This window comes from Salarias fasciatus, chromosome 12 (genome assembly GCF_902148845.1).
Source record: "Salarias fasciatus chromosome 12, fSalaFa1.1, whole genome shotgun sequence".
NCBI classification, from domain to species: Eukaryota; Metazoa; Chordata; class Actinopteri; order Blenniiformes; family Blenniidae; genus Salarias; species Salarias fasciatus.
In genome coordinates, this window is record NC_043756.1 from 7,396,282 (window position 1) to 7,415,864 (window position 19,583).

The 19,583-nt window shown below is 44.9% G+C and overlaps 1 protein-coding gene across 5 annotated transcripts in view; it reads left to right on the forward strand.

Annotated features, from left to right (window-relative positions):
- The window catches only part of dtx1 (deltex 1, E3 ubiquitin ligase), a 44,270-nt gene extending 26,496 nt beyond the window's left edge, over positions 1-17,774 (forward strand). For 4 of the 5 annotated variants that reach the window (XM_030104407.1, XM_030104406.1, XM_030104409.1 and 1 more), the window contains 8 exons: positions 25-772; positions 7,527-7,588; positions 7,768-7,929; positions 9,623-9,684; positions 9,833-9,991; positions 11,494-11,655; positions 12,777-12,866; positions 12,945-17,774. In XM_030104407.1, the coding sequence (XP_029960267.1) occupies positions 25-772; positions 7,527-7,588; positions 7,768-7,929; positions 9,623-9,684; positions 9,833-9,991; positions 11,494-11,655; positions 12,777-12,866; positions 12,945-13,169 (1,670 nt within the window). In that variant the 3' untranslated portion in view covers positions 13,170-17,774. The remainder of the gene's footprint in view (positions 1-24; positions 773-7,526; positions 7,589-7,767; positions 7,930-9,622; positions 9,685-9,832; positions 9,992-11,493; positions 11,656-12,776; positions 12,867-12,944) is intronic. The other variant, XM_030104410.1, reaches the window with a different exon arrangement.
- Positions 17,775-19,583: the final 1,809 nt, after the last annotated feature.

A 19,583-nucleotide genomic window follows, 5' to 3' on the forward strand; every position in this document is an offset into this window, starting at 1 on the left:
TCTCCTCTTCTTCTTTACTTCCAGGCACCATGAGACCAGTGCAGAGGAACTTCTATGAGCCGTCGTCCGCCCCGGGGAAAGGGGTGGTGTGGGAGTGGGAGAACGACAACGGCTCGTGGACGCCGTACGACATGGAGATCTGCGTCACCATCCAGAACGCCTACGAGAAGCAGCACCCCTGGCTGGACCTGACCTCTCTGGGCTTCTGCTACCTCATCGACTTCAACAGCATGTCCCAGACCAACAGGCAGAGCCAGCGCAAGCGGCGGCTGCGGCGCCGCATGGACCTGGCCTACCCGCTCATCATGGGCTCCATCCCCAAGTCCCAGTCCTGGCCCGTGGGCGCCAGCTCCGGCCAGCCCTGCTCCTGTCAGCAGTGCATCCTGGTCAACAGCACCAGAGCCGCCTCCAATGCCATTTTGGCCTCTCAGCGGCGTAAGCTCTACGGAGGGACGGCGGGCAACCCGGGCGCCACGGGAACCCTCACCGTGGTGAGGCAGAGCAACACCTTCGCCGGCACCTCCCTCTGGTCGCCGACGTCCGGCTCCTCCAGCACCAACAACAACAACATAAGCGTGGGAGGCGGGCAAGCCAACGCCGAACAGGTGCAGTCGCCGCTGTCCTCTGCCAACTTCCCCTGTTCCCCCGTGATGCCGTCTCTTTCATCCGCTCACGGCCACCACGCGCTCACCATCAACGGACAGAACAACCTGAACCGGCCGGGCACCCAGCGCATTTCCGTGGGGACTGCCAGAGGAGCCATCCCGCCAGGGTAATGATATTTGCGAACACAGTAACATGTTTTACCTGAAATTCGTCCTCTGGGTCCTTCCTGGAGGCGGCGCTAGCCTTTTACTCGCGACAGCGTGGGCATAATGCTCAGATTCGGTTGAATTCATAGTTCCGCCGAGGCACAAGAGCCAATCTCCATGTCTGCTTCACAAAGCTTTACCCTGAATGTGTCTGGCGTGCCGTACACGTTTTCTCTTACTCCACTTCCCGCTCTGCTGATTTATGACGGCTCTCGTTAACGCGCTGATCAATAGATCTGCAGAAAAAGCTGGGCTGACTCTCCCTCACTCCACTCCGCTGAAGAGGAGCCCTTCTCTCCCATTTTCCTGAGTCTGCCTTTGGGTGCTGCTCAATAATGAGCTTATGTTGGCCCCAATAGGCGTGAAATACTGCGGCTCTTCTGGATCATTCTGTTGCTTCAGCCTTGAACTCATTTGTCAGTAACACACTCTGCTGTGTGATTGTTGTGTCGCGGGACACAACGCAGTTTTGACATGGTGTGTGTGTGAAATACCCGAATCTGCATGTGTGTGTGTGTGTTTAACAGCATTTTTGTTTCACTGGTGTGTGTGTGTGAGTGTGTACGCACAGTCAGACATGTGAAGCGGGCTCTGGTTTAGCTGTGGAAACCTATTTGCCATGGAGGCAGAGCTCCACTGGGGAAGAATGAATAATGGATCAAGGAAAAATGGGAGCTTCAGCAGAGCGCTCTGACCTCAGAGCGATTCAGAGAAAGGAACTCGGGAAGAGAAGTGTGTTAGCGTTGTAACCGATACTTCAGTCCCTTATCCTGCTTTCTCCTGCTAAAATAAACCCTCTCCTGATCTAATTTGATTCCATTTTGTTCTCACCGCTCATGGGGAGAGACACACTTACTGCATGTTTGAATAATACCATCCTGCACCGGGGCGTGAATGCTTTCACTTTCTGTGGCCTATTTCGGTGTGCAAGAAGTTTTTATTGCTCGTGGCAGGCTATGAATTTATTTTATACTGTAAATAGGTGGAAAATTATGCATCATCCAGCATACTGAGCAAAGGTGTGTGTGTGTGTGTGTGTGTGTGTGATGGAGGAAAGCGACATACCTGGACCCTGCTCGGAGTCATTTCTCCTGCATCTGAGTGAACTCGGTGAGAGCTCAGGTGTGCAGGCTTGTGGAAGCGTCGGGACTCTTTCGTCTCGCGGCGCAGACGTGTTCTGCAGAGGCAGACCGAGCGAGCGCGTGCGAGAGGAAGAGGCAGAGGTTAAGGAGGGGTACGTGGGTTCCCAGGCGAGTGGCTCGACGTACAGGATGAGTGTGGTTAACATACAGGCAGGAGGACATGACAGCTCGCGAGCGCACACACCAACTGAAATGTGAACTCCCTCGCACATTCCCACGAGCGCGCTGCAGACAGATAACAGTGGAACCCACACAAAATGTAAAACATCAGATCTGTTTTCACACACCCACACCCTAATATAAGTGTTGTTGGGTACAACGGAGGTATTTGGCTCACAAAGGCTTGTTTACATTGGTTTATTTTTCCGTTCTCCCTATATAAATAACCCTATAAGCAGCCATCATTTCTCCATGCGGTCCTATAACTTGCAATGGGATTGATTTTAGCTTTTACATGAGATAACACAGCATCGTATATGCTTTTATGACGGATGTGTCATTGAGGATGAATGCTGCAGTTCACATATTGATCTTTTTATTGTCGAAAAGAACCAGGGCTCGCAGGCGGCGGGGGATCCGGGGACTGGGGGCTGGGGTGTTTCTGTCTCACTTGCACAAATATTAGAAGTGGCACCATCTGCTGGCTTGTGTCAACACATCAGCTTATCTTATTACTGTGTAGCCCACATATCACCACCTGCATGCTGTAGTAGCGACAGATGTAGACTGCCATCGATTTTTTTTCTTCTTCTTCTTCTTCTTTTTTTTTTTTTATTACTGAGCTCAGATCTGATTCACGCTGGAAGCAGACCTGCAATCAGAATCGTGACAAAAGTCTTGGTGGCGAATCCAGTCTCTGGTGGTGGATGGGGAGTTAACGTTTGTTTTGTTTTTGTCACGTCATGGACATTTTTTAACCTCTTACATAGAACTCATTGTTGATTTTTAAAGAAAATAGTATTTTAAAACATGCTTGATTGAAAATATTTCCAACCTAATATGGTAAACTTGTTCTATTTCATTAACCTGTCAGCTGAATCTGTACTTGACTTAAAAGAAATACGGCACAAAATACGAACAATAACAAGTCCGTGTAATAATTTTAAATATTTCATCCTCAAAAGTGTAAACATCGAAATGTGAACTCCAGGTGAGATATGAGAAAAGAGGCCGATTCAGCTTCTAGTATAAAACATGCTGTGTGGTGGAATTTTAGTAGATCAAAAGAGATTATTTTAGGTCTCTAATGTCAGTCAAACCACTTCCTCCCTGACACCTGAGCGTTCAGCAGAGTTAAACTGCACGGCTTCATTCAAAATGGTTGAGTAGCTTTTCTTCGTGCTTCGGGGAGAAGTAAAAACCAAAAACTTCTTCAGTTAAAGCTGAAAGTCTGCTGCGTTTACGAGCTCTTTGTGTGAAGAACACTAGTCTGGGTTTTGACTGGAGGGCTGTTAGTGTGTCGAGTGCGGAGATCATTATCCCTCAGTGGGCTGCTCCGCCGCCTTGCTCCGGAGCGCCCCGTTCAACAGAAATTAAACCTCCGAATAAATGAATAACTCGTGAGAGCACATGCATTCCAAATGGGGAACATTTTGGGGAATTGTTGGTGCCATTACTGTTTATTTTTGGGGCATTTCAGGTGCAGTGTGACATGCGCCCCCACCTCCCACTGTAGCGGGTTGGAGAGGTGGGGGGGGGGGGTCGGCTCTCGCCGCTTCCTCCTGCTGCTGACATCAATATGCAATTAAGCAGTGGTGTAGTTCTCTTCATCCTCCACCCCTCGCTATGCCTTTATGGTGCATAATAAACAGATGAGGAGATATTACTCCTCCGTCAGCACTTTTTCAACTTGGCTTAATGTGGAGAATCACGTCTTATTAAGTCCTTCAGGCGGGTTGGAGACGAGCAGGAGACGGAAGAGGGGCAGTGACCCTGACGACCCGACTTTAAAGGGGCCTCGATTAATTTGGCGCTAAACCAGTATGTTAAGCTGATTTATTGGTTTTAAATCAGAATTCCGGCTGAAACAGAGCTGTGGCTTCTGCCTTGAGCCGTCCAGTTGGAACACACGTGGCCGTCTTGCTGCGCGGCTCAGCTGCTCGGTCTCTTTTGGAGCGAGCGCAGGTCAGGAGGAAGAGGAAAATCAGAGCTGGCAGCGCGAGAGAAACGCGGAGGTGACAAAGTTCAGCGAGGTTCGCTGAGTGCGCCTCATCAAAACTGAGGTGCTGTCACCGTGGAAAAGAGGCCAGAGGTCAGCGCCTGTTTACTGATGATGAGCTGTAATTGCTTGCAAGACACAAGCGTGAGCCAACAGGCCATTGTTCAACATCATTGATTTTTACTTTCTTTATTTATTTATTTTTTTTATCTATGGAAATGCAGTGAGTAACGATCGCCGGTGGGTGTTTGATGCAGAGAATTTTTTTTTTCTTTTAATGAAGTACATGTGCTTTTACCTACAGGCAAGTCACCAATTGTCTTCAAGCTTATGTTTTTAGACTGTAGAGAGAAAACGCTAAAATTTCAAACTGCCAAAAGCCCCCAATGCTGGACCCAGATATTTTTGCTGTGAGGCGAGAGTGCGTACCACTACACCACCGTGACCGTGCAGCCGCACGATTTAATTCCTGCATTGTTGATAACTGTAAACAGGATGTGAGCAGAACGCATGTCTCCTCGGCTTCATCGCTCAAGACGCAGCGAGGACAGACTTTTATATGAATAAACCATAAACACACTGGAGGAAAGTGATAAGACAAGACTGAATTAATCTCACATCGGGGAAAGGGCAATAATCACAGCAGCTTCATGAAGATAAAAAGTATTTAGCTTATCCAGTATTCACACTATTTAAATAAACAGAAGGATCCTAGTGTGTTTAGACTCGGCCTTTGGTGGCATTTCTCAGGAGCGATGACTGGAGCTTCTACAGCCTCGTATAGAGATTGATCCCTGTGCAGAATATCACCCAGGTTACGATGCCTTTGGCCATCAGGAGCTGCAAGTGGTTGAATTTCCCCAAAAAAATACCAAAATTTCGCAGAGCTACGCCCTGTGTATAAAAAAAGAAAAGAAATCAAAGAAATGCAAGGCGTCCTGTGATCTTATGAAGTGTATTGAGATCGTCAGTTCCAGGCTTCAGGGGGTTTTCTGTGTGAAGTTTGCATGTTGTCTTGGGGTATTTGTGGGTTTTGTGTGGTAACTCAGGTTTCATCCATTAACTCAAGCCTCAAAAATCCTGAACTAGGGAAAGTGGTATAGAAGATGGATGGATGAAGATTCTCTGGCGTGTTGTAAGAGCTTTCATTAAACTAAAAAGCCATAAAGATGAAAAGCATTCCTAATTAATGTTATGTTACAGCTCCTTGACAGACCTTCTGTGCGGTGTGCCTGCAGTTTGTGTGAGATGTGCTCAGTGAAATGGTGTTGAGGGCTCTTGTGGTGTGTTGTCCCATTTCCTCCCCTTATGAAAATTATTCTTTTTTGATGACAATGCTCTCTGTGAGCACCCTAAATTATACATGCTCTCATAAAGGAGGGGTATCTTGTTCCTGGTGTGTTCTGATTTGATTAAGGCCTGAGTGCATGTTTAGTCGAAGGAGAAATCCTCCCTCTGGGTGGCACCTCTTTTTTTTTTGTTTTGGAGAATTGGAATCAGCTTTAGCTGATTGCTTTCACTCTTCAGCGTTTACTGTCCAGACGTACAGATAGACAGCCGGCATCTGTTGTTGAGTGAAGGGCAGCTCTGTGCTGTGAAGCATGGAGGTGGGTTCACCCGTTACTTCCGCCACTGTGGTTTCAGCTGTGAAAACCGCTGCATATAGTCTCTGCATTATACATATATATATAAAGTATCTCCAGACAAAGTTCACCCTTCTCCGCCTGTACGTCACTGTACTTTCATTTTGACTCATATCAGTTCAGCACACATCTGGATTTAGCAGATTTCTGTGTCTTCGCATCAGCTGCAGCCATTCCTCATTGCTTTTTGTTGCTGTTGCTGTTGCTGTTGTTGTTGTTGTTGTTGTTGCACTCAGCTTTCTGAAAGACTTCCCCTGGCACAGGAACAGAGCTCTCTAATATCAAAGCAGTCGCTTGATGCAGATTTGTGCAGTGCCTTGGAGCCGCTGTGCCAAAGACCTCATCTGCTTCGTGTTTCAGCTACAAGACCCAAACAGCACACACAATAGCAGGACGGTGTTGGGGACGTGTAAAGAGCTCGATATGACTATTTCAATGCCAGAGCAGGTTTCTGTTGGTTTGACTTTTTAATACAAGTCATTTAGACACAGTGAGAGAGATTCAGACGTTCAGATTTCTTTCATTTTAACAGCTCAGCCTCCAACTAATTACTAACATTTTGAATTGAACTGTGCAACGATATCCAACCCAAGGACTCTGTAAAATTAGCTGAAAGCCACACAAAGACGGAAACCACTTTCAAGACAATTTAAAAGCAAATCCCTAGTAATTTCACACTTTGCGACTTTAATCCAGGCACCTATTAAATATAACTTGAAATGACGAAGCATAAATGAACATTTCTATCCCGAAGATCCTGACTAGTTTTACGTTGGCCGTTAGTACAAATGAGATCTGTCGATTCCTTATATTACTGAAAGGTTCTCGCTCTAATCAACAATCAAAAAGCAGGTTCTTGAGCTTTGACAAGAGTCGTGTGGTTAGAGTCTACGACTCATTCACTTGTGCTCGCCTCGGTGCCGCTGGTGCCTGCGTCCGCTCCGCTCCACAGATCTGGAGGAGTGCGTAAGTCAGCCGTCGCTGTCGTCCGTGTCGGCCGTGAACTCCAACCTCTCCGAATGTCGCGCTGAATCAGGCTCCGCCGCACTGCTTTGTACATGAGTCAGGCTGTCTCATCCCATCGCGGCTGTCCCCGTCTCTGTGCCGGAGCACATGTGACATTTTAACTTAAGTGTTTTCTCGTGGCGTGCGGAGCAGAACTATCTGCTGCTCTCAGGTCTTTTTCAGCTGTGGGGAAATAAGTGGCGCTGAACTCTCGGGACACTTTACTGCCCGTTTTAGAGGTCTCTGAGCAGTGGGAGAATATTAAAAAATATAGATTTGAAGGTGGTTGTTTTACAATAACAGCAAAACGACCTTCCTCTGTGTGGCATCTGATCTGTGCTGGTTTTTTGTAGACATTAGTGACTTCATTATATAAATAAACTGAGGGTGAAACCAGCTAACTGCTGAATTGAACCCAGACTCCATAAACAAGACCTGGACCTTCTAAAGGAGGCTCAGACTCTTTACCTGGACTTTTTCACTGTCTACTGGACTTAAATAGACATTGACTCTTCAAACAGACTCTTAAAACTCGACTTGAGAGTGCGTGAAACAGCTGGACCCATCGAAAAACCAGATCTCAACTCTTTCAACGAAACCCACTGAAGTAAACCTGATTTGTTTACACCAGAATTGGATTCTTTGAACTTGACACAGATTACTCTTTAAACTAAAGTCACGTAGAAAACAGATTTCTCAGAAACCAAAAAAAATTTCTTGGTTAAAGATTGAATATATATATTTTTTTTTTCTCTTTTGTTTTCAGTGTTCCTGCCCTCCCGGTGAAGAACCTGACCGGCTCTGGACCGGTACACCCGGCACTAGCAGGTCAGACCACATCTGCTGCGCAGCTTTGATTTTACTGCACACAACTGTTGTTTTATTCCAATCAAAAATTACACATATAAAGCTTATTTATGTGGACTTTTTTTCTCAAACGGGTATGTCTGTCTGTGTTTTTTTCCACTCCTCCGTGTGTGTCTGTGTGTGCTTCACATATGCATCAGGTATGACGGGTATCCTGATGTGCGCTGCAGGTTTGCCAGTCTGTCTGACTCGGGCGCCGAAGCCTATTCTTCACCCACCGCCCATCAACAAGAGCGACATGAAGCCCGTGCCGGGGATCAACGGCATGCGCCGCAAAACCAAGAAGAAGCACCTGAGGAGAGGTGAGACCCAAGAAAACGGAAATTATGCTCCCAACGACCCATATCTCACTCAAAACCATTGTGGGTTTTTTTTTTTTTTTTCTGTCAAGTTTTAGCGAAGAAGAAGGAAATGTTTTGAGGAGAGGGACAGACCAACTGCTGACAGTCAGCAGATTGTCTTTGTCCTGCCAGGCTTCGCAAGATGTTTCCATATCAGCTGTCTGCGAGTCTGTTGTTCAGCGCGAAGACAAAACCACCAAGCAAGCTGTTTCAGCATCCAGAATTGTTCTTTAAACGCCTTGTGTTTTCTCATTGGCCCCTCGCGGTCATTGGCCCCTCATGCACAACGCCCAGGTCTGCTCTAGTGTATAGTAAGAGCTCAGATTTATGAGTAAACATATTGAAACTTTGATGAAGCGTTTCATAGATGTAGCACCATTGGCAGATTGACGGCGGCACTTTTAAAGAAAGTAATTAACAAGGTCTGTTGCATTGAGCTGGTTTGAAAGGGGCTCCGGTGTTCCGCCGGACGGTTCTTGGCTTGAATAAGTGCCGGTCGATGCGAGCTGTGGAAACTGCTGCCCTCCCACGGGAGCCTTTGTCCTAATTGATCAGTGAGGCTGTTTGAGCTTCCATCGCTGCGCCGCACTCGTCCTTTCAGTCAGCCCCTTTCAATCTCTCCTTTACTGTACACAAAAACCGTGCTGTGTGGAAACAGTGTGGCAACAATCTGTTTTTCAGGTCACATTCTTTCCTATGATTACCCCGGAAGGGACTGACACATGACTGTAACTCTGTAAGGAAGATTTCTACGGAGGAAAAACTCATTATGCTGTAATTATTGGGAAAAGTGAGACATTATGCAGATGTTGTCAATTCCAATTACTTGCTGCTGAAACCTAAAGCTTAGAGTCAGATGTCGATAATCTTTATATGGAATGTATATCATCCCGAAATAAGTTCTATTTCAAAAATATTGACTTGGTTAATAGTAAAATTGTGCATTTAGGAATTAGTTGGTGCAAACAAGGCATGAACTCCTACTCACTGGAGAGCTTTGAATTCAATGGGGATGATTTTTTTTTCTTGTTTAGAGAGATTTAGCTTTATCCCTCTTTGCTCTGAGCACAGAAAATGGTCAGAGAGGCTTTTGATCCAGCTAATGAAGCCGTCAAATAGCAGCCGTCCGAAATACGTAATTGAATCTCGTCTGTCTTGCTCTTCCTTTCCTCCCCTCTCTTCACAACTCCGTGCCTCCTCTGCCTGTGCCCTCCCTACCTTCAGCTGTTTTCTGATTGTTTTTTTTTTTTGCACACGCTGTGTCTTTTCCACGGCTCTCTTTTGCTCTGTTCGCTGGCTGTCCCTCAAATGAACAAACAAAGGCTCCGGGGGAAAAGAGGTTGCCTGTAAGCGTATTAGGGGTGTAAGCTGTGGGTGTGCTCTCAGCCATGCTAGCCTGGTCGCACACGGGGATTATCAGAGAGTGTGAGGAAGGCTGTTTGGTATGTGCCAGTCTGAAGGTGACCTCCTCTTAAACATCACCATCGCGAACATGCACACTCACACTGTTTAATCTGACTGAGGGTGTGTTATTGTTGTCTGGTAAACGACACCATGCGGAGGTGGAAGCTCGTCTTTTATTTGTGGTTTCTGTAAATCACAGATTCTTCTGCTCTTTGATGGTCACTCCTGTCTCTTGTATTTTATGACAAAGGGAAAAACCCGGAAGATGTGGTTCGGAGATATACAGAGAAGATTAAAGTGGTTCCAGACGAGGTAAAAGGAAAAACACAATGCAGCACACGCAATGGACAACAGGAGGGGGGGGTTTAACCAAGGGACGCATTCAGGAGTGGAAATCACTCAATCGTACATTCATGTGCATGTCGAATAGAATCTGAAGTATTTTGTTCGCCTGTCCCAGGACTGTACCATCTGCATGGAGAGGCTGGTCATGTCGTCCGGCTATGAAGGCGTCCTGCAGCACAGAGGCATCAAGCCAGAGCTGGTGGGCAAACTTGGCAAATGTGGGCACATGTACCATCTGCTGTGCCTGGTGGCCATGTACAACAATGGCAATAAGGTGGGTAAAAACTCGAGAGCCAGACGCTGTTATGATGTCAGTCTCGGATTAAAATCCAAAACTCACAACGTCTTACAGCTTGAGTGTGTCGCACGGCGCTGGCAGATAATCACACCTCAATATTGTTGTGCACAGATGGGGATTTTATATTGTCTCATTAGATCAGCAGATCAACCTTGACAAACGGTGTATTTTGCAAAATCACCATAAATACTTTTCACAATTGACTTGCATGTAACACCAAATTCAGATAAAAGCACATTGTGACTCTGAATGGTCAGTAAGTGTTCATTTTGTCTCCCTCTCTGTGTTCGCCTGTACAGTTCAAGCCCCCCGCAACCCTATGTTGGAAAAATAGTTGTAGAATATCTATTAAGCAAACTATTTGTTTTGTTTTCCTCATTTTTTTCCCTTTTATATAGATTTCTTTTTGTAGTTCATATTAGAATAAATTTAATAAAGCTCCCATGTTTTGATTAGAAGCTGAAATCTCAGACTGTTTGCAGAGGTTATGCACTGAATGGGTTTTTAGGAAGGAAAAAAAAAATGTATGATATCTAAGAAACAGAAACGCCTTCCTTTTTCTGCACCGTTTTAACAAACTTAAATAAAACGCTGTTACGAAAGTGAAACACAACTTTTGGGAATACACCTTGTTGATCATAGCGGTTCTAACATCTTACTGAAAAAAGTTAGTGGAAAATGAAACTGCTACCATATTTAGATCAAAAAGTAAATTATGTCTACCTCTTTGTTTCGGTCTTTTGCAAAACATGCCTGCTGCTCGGTGCTGCGCAGCCGTCCTGCTTTGTGCATTTCGATGATGAAGAAAGCCGTCCGCTGCCACCAGAACAGTGGCGACACGAAACCAGAGCAGCAGAGGTGTAGCTCGACAACCGAAAAGAAAAAAAAAACAAAAACCCACACAAAGCTCTGAAAGTAGAATGAGAGCTGCAGCATCGTTGTGGTTTCATTGCCGTCAGAGATTTGTCTCACATTCACCTTTTTCTTTGGCATATTGTTCAGAGCTGTAATTGCACAACACACTCTGAATGCTACCACTCACTGAATCGGATTGTTTTTATGATTATTGAACAGCTTATATTTTAAGTATTTCACATTTCAGTATTTTATTCTGTTTTGTTCTCATCTAAAGCAAAACAAAATCTCTTTCATGAAAGAATAAAAGAATTGTAACATTACATTCAAAATATTTTTTTCCTCTAAATAATCCCATGAAAGCAACATGGATGTGTTAGAACAGAGTTAGCCAACTCATCGTTTTGTCAAAACATTGTTTTTTTAACTACCTGAGCATTTTTACACATATATAGATATTTATTGTCATTAAAAACCACAGTGATTTCTTTGGGAGTGAATTGTGCTCTATTTACCAGTGTTATTAAAGTTCTAAGGCTGATTGTGTCCAAATTACAAAGTGAGTTTATAGAGTTGCCATTTATGTTAAGCTCTCCTGTTTTATTTGTCTTCTACACAAACAGGATGGCAGCCTTCAGTGTCCAACATGCAAAACCATCTACGGGGAGAAAACGGGCACCCAGCCCCCGGGGAAGATGGAGTACCACGTCATCCCCCACTGCCTGCCCGGCTACCCAGACTCCAAGACCATCCGGATCGTCTACGACATTCCTGCCGGGATCCAGGTACGAACCGGCTCACTTCTCTAAATCCACTGCACTGCCTCTGTGCCCTGATTCACTGCCTCTCCCCTCTGAGTCTTTGAACTTTCTACTACTGCTGATCCGCTTAAGTCTGACGGACAGTCAGTCCTGCAGGAGGGTTCAGTGTCCGGTCGCTGAGGAAACAGCATTTTCGAGGATCGCAACGGTGGATATGCTCAAAGTTACAACAATTCGGAATGCAGGGCAATGCGAAGGACGCGTTTCAAATCATAGAGCACATTTAAAAACAACACCACACAAGGGAGTCACGTGGTTTTCCATCACATATCCATCAAATGAATCAACGTGTGTATATTTAGGCACTAGAACCAGTGGAACTTTCTACAACAGAGGTCACATCTGGCATCTGTGAGTGGACAGGATAATTTGCAGCCAGAGTTTGAGATGGTGGGTTTGGAGGCGGGGGCTTTGTGTTTCATCCCAACTGCGTCTGTGAGCGGGCTCATTAGGGTGACCTTTTCCCTCCAGCAGAGTCCCGGTGTCCCCTGGGCCACAGTTAACTGCAGGTCATGTGACCACAGAGGTCACAGCCAGCAAACATTACTCCACATCATCTCTTTTCATTCCTCAGTGAACAATCGGCTCGTCCTTTACAGCGGCAACAAATGGAGTTTTAAAACACGATGAGGCGCAATCATATTTGGGATAAAATAGAAAGCAAATCAGTTAAAAGGCAGCCTTTTTATTTGAAAATTGAAAATAAAATCGGAATGAAGGGCGAGGCTTGTTTGTTGTATAAGGTCAATATCTCGATTACGCTTGAGCTTTTTCCATTATTGGGACTCAGAGTTTGTTTTTCTGTGCAGTACTCAGGATTTCAGATTCTGCTGATGACCTGTGCTGCATACGTCTCCCCTTTAGAAAACCAGTGAAGCTTTTTGGAGCCTTGAAAACATCGCTGCGAAGATAACTGGATATTTACCGCCACATATCTCTGAAATGATACTTACACGCCGCTATTATAAGCAACGTGAACAATAAAGCTTGTCCTCTGGGTGCTGTTGACATTTTCCGCACTGTTAAGTGGTAATTGGATTAGAAGGACTTGTAATGTTTGTCTTTATTCTTGACATTTCCACCAGACCAATGAGCACCCCAACCCGGGGAAGAAGTTCAGTGCGAGAGGTTTTCCTCGACACTGCTACCTCCCGGACAACGACAGAGGCAGGAAGGTGAGTCCCACAACATGCTGATCCGGCCTGTGCTGGTGGCGAGGTGGAAAACGACGACGGCCTGGTCTGTGTCTTCAGGTCCTGAAGCTGCTGATCATGGCCTGGGACCGACGCCTCATCTTCACCATCGGGACGTCCAGCACCACGGGCGAGTCGGACACGGTGGTTTGGAACGAGATCCACCACAAGACAGAGTTTGGTTCCAATCTGACTGGCCACGGCTACCCGGACCCCAACTACTTGGAAAACGTCCTGACGGAGCTGTCGGCCCAGGGGGTCGGCGAGGACAACCTGAAGGACTGACGGCTGCCTGAGCCGGAGGACAGGACCGCAGCCGACCACGCTCCGTCATCTCCACCAGAGAGCGGCGTCACGGGCCGACGTGCAGCCGACTCTTTACCCCCCCCCCCCACCCCAACACACGACTAGATCCAGCAGAAGTGATGGCGCGAGAGCAAAGGAAGCAAAAAATCCCCCCCTCCCCCCCCCTCCCTGCTGTCCCCTGATTCACGGATGCTGTGTCCATGGCGGAGTGTCTCAGAAGGCTGGGGTTTGATGTGGATGTCAGTCCCATCTGTGATTCAGACTGAAGCCGTCCAGATGCAGCCGGGATAAAATGCCACGGTTCCTGAGGTATATACGGCATATGAAGGTTTATTTGTAAATGCTAAACTCTCCGATGCATGGTCCTGATGAGAAAATATCTCCAGTCGGGGGAAGAGTAGACGGAGCAGCTGTTGCTAGATATTGTGGAGATACATTTTTCTGAGAATTTCCCATATAAAAAGAAATCTAAGTAAATCTATTACATTTTTATCATGAATTGCTGATCAGTCACAAGAGTTACAGCTTGAATTTTTTTGACTTGAAGAAGAAGAGATTTGATGATGTCATTCCGGATTATCCGATGCGGCGGCCGGGTTTTTCTGTAAAAGACGGGAATGTGTTGAGTGTTGCATGACGTAGATTCCACAGAGCTGGGGAGTAGTTTGGTAGTAAATGTACGTCGTCTGGTTAACCTTGTGGACCGTGAGTGAGGGGAGGCGTGGAACAGACGGGGCGAGCGTCTGACGAGTTGCTGCGAGGTGTTGTAATTTCGAACGGCGGAGGTTGTGAAGTGGAATCTGTGCTCATGCTCCAAGGTTAAACTCATTTGTTTTGTTGACACTCGGATGGCGCCGGCCTCTGTGAATATAAAGCCCGCATTATTATTCTCGCTGTTGGAGCTCACGCAGGCGTTGGCATGATCCATCATGCTGGCCATACATGAGGAGCGAGCGTGGCGATTGCGTGCTCTGAGGCATTAATGTGCCGGCTCCGGGTCCTTGAGGGAGAATACGCTGAGCACACAAATGGACGCTCCTCTTTCAAACACACAGATTACCCTTGGAGATCCAGCTGAGGCGGCGCCGCTGCTCGGCTGTCATCCGCGAGTCTCCAGCGAGCCCGTTTGCTGTTGGGGCGGCTCGCCGCTGGCGCGGGGAGCATTGAAACATCTTATTTCCTGGATGAGTACAGAGTCGTTAGGGTCAATCCTGCTGGATTGCCTTGCCCCCAATCTCCTCCTCCTTTTCATCCACACAGCCCCTCAATTGAGGAACCATGCAAATGCTCGCCTGGTGTGTTGTTGGTGAGGAAGTATTTCCCCCAGTGCTCCCTTCTCCCACTGAGACTCGGTGCCCAGGAGCTAATGACTTTTCGAAGGTCCTCGGCGGAGATCTTGTGATGTTTCTTTACTCTGAGATTAAAGATAACCCAGTGCTGCAGTATAGATGATCAGTTTTAATGCGCAGGGGTGCTGGGGTTGGGTTTATGATGCGGGCACCCAGCTGGGGGGTTAATCTTGGGGTGAATCATAAGTCTTCCATAGCACTTTGAGGCAACATTTTTGTTTAATCTGTCATTTATTTTTAGAGGAAAAAAAGTCTTAAAATACAACTAAATCTGTCTTTTTTTATGTTGATGTTTATAAACTGGCTTGCGATGCTTTAAAATATATAAATATATATGTCTATAATATACATTTGCAGATGTGACATACCTTTAAATTCAAGCTCAATTTGAGTCAATGGTGTAAGTTTAATTTATTTTTGTACTCTTCTATATAAAAAAAAAATATAAAGACTGTCCCACATATCTATACACAGGCACATATTAACATGAATACATAAAAATCTGGCAAAGGTTTTGTCAGTATGTCAGGGACTGAAACATGTATGACTTGTTATGGACGTCTTATATTACAAATAGTCTTAGCGTATGCTGCTGTCGTTACCTTAATGTAGAATCTATGTAGTTGATTCCCTGAGGGACACCAATAAAAACCAGTCAATGTGTCTGTAAGGATTGATGGGGGAGCTTTAGCAGCATGAAGAGGGCCGTTCCCCGCCTCCCTGCGAAGGGGCCATTTCACTTTTTCTACCTGTCCAGAAACATGGGAAAAGGATGCATTCTGCCATTTATTTCAGTTTGGTGTCAAGGTGAAAACAGCCTGGGACAGAGATCAGCTGCGAATACTCTTAAGAGTTTGTTTTAGCCGACTAAAGCGACTTAATGGCAAGATCGGAATCATATACACATTGAAATACACGTTCTTGCTCAGTGTTTGTGTTAATACTCGGTTTTTATAGCTACATCTGTGCATCGTACAGGTTCATCTCAAAAAATGGGAATATCATTGGATTTTCAGCTATTTGTACTCCTGTTTCCCCACTTGAAGAACAGAGAAGTTAGTTCTTGACTGGGATATTTGCTACTTTTAGAGAGAAATGGACACAGTGTGCCCAGATGACGTGTTGAGGGAATGCTGCAGGATCTCCCAAATCTAATAACAGTGATGTCAATCTTTTCCCGCAGCAGGAAAACGAATGTTTCTGTTCTAATTGAGCGCATATAGATGTTAACCCTCTCATGACGGAAGGCCACATGGATTCATTTGGATTTTTGAAATATGATTTTAAAGATTATGCATATTTTCCATATCAGCTGGCGATTCTAGTCTAATTTTTTGAGATGCATCTGTACTCGTACCGCACAGTTTCCTGACAGTCGCTCTTTGCAGCGTCGTCGTAACTCAGCCACCCTTCATGAAGCGCCGTGTCTGTGATCAGCCTGCATCCATAACGCTCGCGGCAGGCTTGGATCTCAACAGATTTGCAGCTGTTTGGCTCGCAGCAGATGTCACATCATGTATCAATGCAATATTAAGCCTTTGAATACAATCACTTTCAGCAGCATCGACTACGAGGAGATTGGAATCGTATTAACCAGCTGACAGGTAGAGGCCTTCAAACGAGTTGTTACGTTATTCTGGAGCTGTTGAGTAAAACTGGATGCAAACTTTTTATAGCTTCTTCTTGCGTGTGTGTATGTGAGTGTGTGTGTGTGTGTATGTGTGTGCAGGCGGCGTGTGTTTTCTCTCTCGGCTGAGTAAGTTCAACTTTCTTGAATGTACACGAGCTAAAACAAACTACTAACAGTAATTGTCAGTCTTTTTAGTCCCGAGTTTCAAGACAGTCGTTTCTTTGACTTGTTCCATTTCGAGTTTTCTCCTTCATAACTTTTCGATGCCCTTTGTAAAAAAAAAAACAAGAAAAAAAAGATATGAATGAAAAGAAAAATGGGGCAGCAGGAGCGAATGCTTCCAATCTATCAGGGAAATTTCTCCATCTTGACTCAAGTTTCACCAACTAGAGAAATCCAAATGATGGCTTCTTTGACTTTTTCCTTTTCCATGTGTTGGTCTTGTAACACGGACGATGCAGGCCCTTTAGACTTTTCAGGTGTGTACAGAGCTAAATGGGAATGGCGAATTAAAAAACGCGGTTTGATGTTTGTCTCACTTCAAAAGCGAAAGAGATGGTTTTTATGCAATTTACTATTTTTAAAGATCTATTTCATGAGTTTGTGTGTAGCAAGAAGGCTGATTTCATTTGGTTTGAATGACAGTGGATGTTTTTCTTTACGGGGTTCCTACCTCCAGGTTTATAAACAACAGCGATCGTAATCCGGAGACGTTCACATGTATTAGAAAACATATATTTTTGATGTCTTTTTTTTAACGGACTCTTACATTACATTGCTGTATTACTCTTATTAATACTCATTCCATTCTGTTATATTTGATCAGAGATGGGATAAGGGATGAATTATCACTTTGTCCTTACATATGAAGTATTTACAGTTGTACTCTCCTGTGGTGTCTACTGCAAACTATACTTCTCTCTCTAAATGATCTTGTGTGGATATACTGAGTGTTTGTGTCTGTTGGTCTGTGTGTGTGTGTGTGTGTGTGTGCGTGTGTGAGTGAGTGCCAAGTGGGCGTCTAAGTAGACAAAGCTTAGGTTCATGTCCTTTAAAGATACAGTAATGTTCTCCTAGAGGTGCATGTTAACCGAACTGTGAGGCGATGCATAGCTTTTCTGCATATGAACCCATCCTAGCTTCTTTAGAAACATCACCCTGGTTTACTGGTGATTTAGCACTGTGGTTTTTGCAACTTACTCCAGTTAGATAGAAAAGAAGAAGAAAAAAAAAAAAAGCCTATATTTTCTCCTTTGGCTTTGGTTTCCACAGATGGGGATGTGATAGCGTTTGGCTTCTTCCCCTTTACTTTTGTGACAACATGTGAAACATCTGAATGTTTTGCATTTTAAGTGCCCATTTAATTGACATTTCCGAATCATGAGTTGCGCGGTTTTCTCTAAAGCGGCGTCTGCATATTGCTGTTTGAAATGGTTCACAAAGAGAAAATGAGAGCAACTTAAAGCAAGATGTAGAGAGACATTGATTAACTATAAAGGGCTTCTTAATCTATCGGTCTTTATTGAATTGTGATGACCTTGTTGCATGTTTGTGTGTTTCTTGTGGAACAATAAATGTGCCCTCGATGGGGGGTGGTTTGTTTGACCTTTTGTCACCTTGACTTTTTAAAATGTGCTTCCTCGCCGGTGGTTTCTCCTCTTTCATTTAGCCCTGTGCTCCGCAGCTCGTGTGGATATAAATGAGCCTTTCTGGGGACGAGGGCAGCAGCAGCGACACTTCACACTCGCTATAAATTTGCTCCATGGTCATTTTCTGACCCGGCCTGCTGCGTGTCGGTCGGGTGGTCCGGTCCATGCTTCTGCACGCCTTTTTTTTTTTTTTTTTTTTTTTTTGATCTGCCATGCCCAGAAGAGATCACACTTGCCATTCTGCACCCCGGCTCAGCTCAGGGAGTCGGCCCCGTCCTCATCTTCCTCTCTAACAGCCCTCCTCTCGTGCCTAATGAGGAAGACTCGGCTGCATCCTCGCAGGTAGATCTGCTCTCATTAGCATTTAAATAAGGCCTGGAGGTGGAACGGCGACACCCTTTGTTTGTGCGCCATAACTTAACATTAGATTCCGAGCCTTGAATTGTGGAGCGTGGCTATGGTGGATTTATTAAAACTACCTCTAAATTCCCACAACGGGGGCTGGTGTTGTAACCATAACACTGAGCCGGGCTCTGCGGTGTGTCAGGCATGATGTGACGTTCGCTGTAATACAAGAGCTGAATTGATGTCAGCGCTGCTCTGAGTCAGACCTTCCACTTTAATATGATCCAGAAGACAACAGGACATGAGTCAGAAAATTAGAGACTTGGGATTGATCTCTTCAACAATGGAATACATGCATTCGTAGCAAAAAAAAGTCAGATTTATGAGAAGCATTCATTTTGATACATTTGCAGCCAATATGTTACGAGTGCTCTATAAAGGGTTAATGATTAGTTTATTGAATAATACATCTGTGTTCACAGAAACAATCCACTTGGAATAAACCATTAATTTGCAAAATAAGGTACAGGCAACTTTTTTTTTTTCTTCATTTAGAGAACATGTAGTTCACTAACCAGTAACATCTTCTCTAGTTGTGCAAAGACATGAGTGGCAAATGAAAAAACATTTCACGTTTGGGAAGCTGTAAATAGCGAGACACTCATATAGGCCGTCTGTTGTGACGTCTGGCATGTGCACGATGGCAGAAAACAGGCATGATGAATGTTTCCTCAGATCATAATCTGAAGAGGCAGGCAGTGCGAGGTTATCACACAGATCTGATTTCTTTGATTTATTTCCTGTTTTGCTGACAAACTGAACAGCACTGTCTTCATGGGGAAAAGCTTACAAGTCTCATGGGTATTAACAGTGAACCAAGTAGAATGAACACATTTAAACTGCACTTTATCATTAAATATGGCCTCAAAGTGAGAATAACCCCAGTTTGGGGGCCTTTCTGTCTGTGTCAGAAATATTTTAAATATTTATACTTTAAATTGTCTGCCGGTGGGAATGTGAGTCTGTCTCTGTGTTTATACAGGTAACCTGTCCAGGATGTAATCTGCCCTCCCTCACAGTCTGCTGAGATCGGCTCCAGCCCCCACCTGAGCCCGAATTTCATAAAGTAGTATAAAAGATGAATAGATGGATCTTTTTAAAAGCACGTTTGGCATCTCAAGCAAATCCTGACATTGGTGAGCCAAATTCAGTAGCAAGAAAATCTCCCAAAAATGAGTTACGGGACATAAATGTTGCTTCCGTTGTCTCAATTATGTCGACGGTTAATTTTTCTTGATGAATGGACTTTCTATTACTAACAGGTAAATATTACCCATAAAACTTTAGTCGCGCTACATAAACTGTAACAGAATTTTCAATAATAAATCACATCAAAACATTTCAGGTGACTGGCCATAGC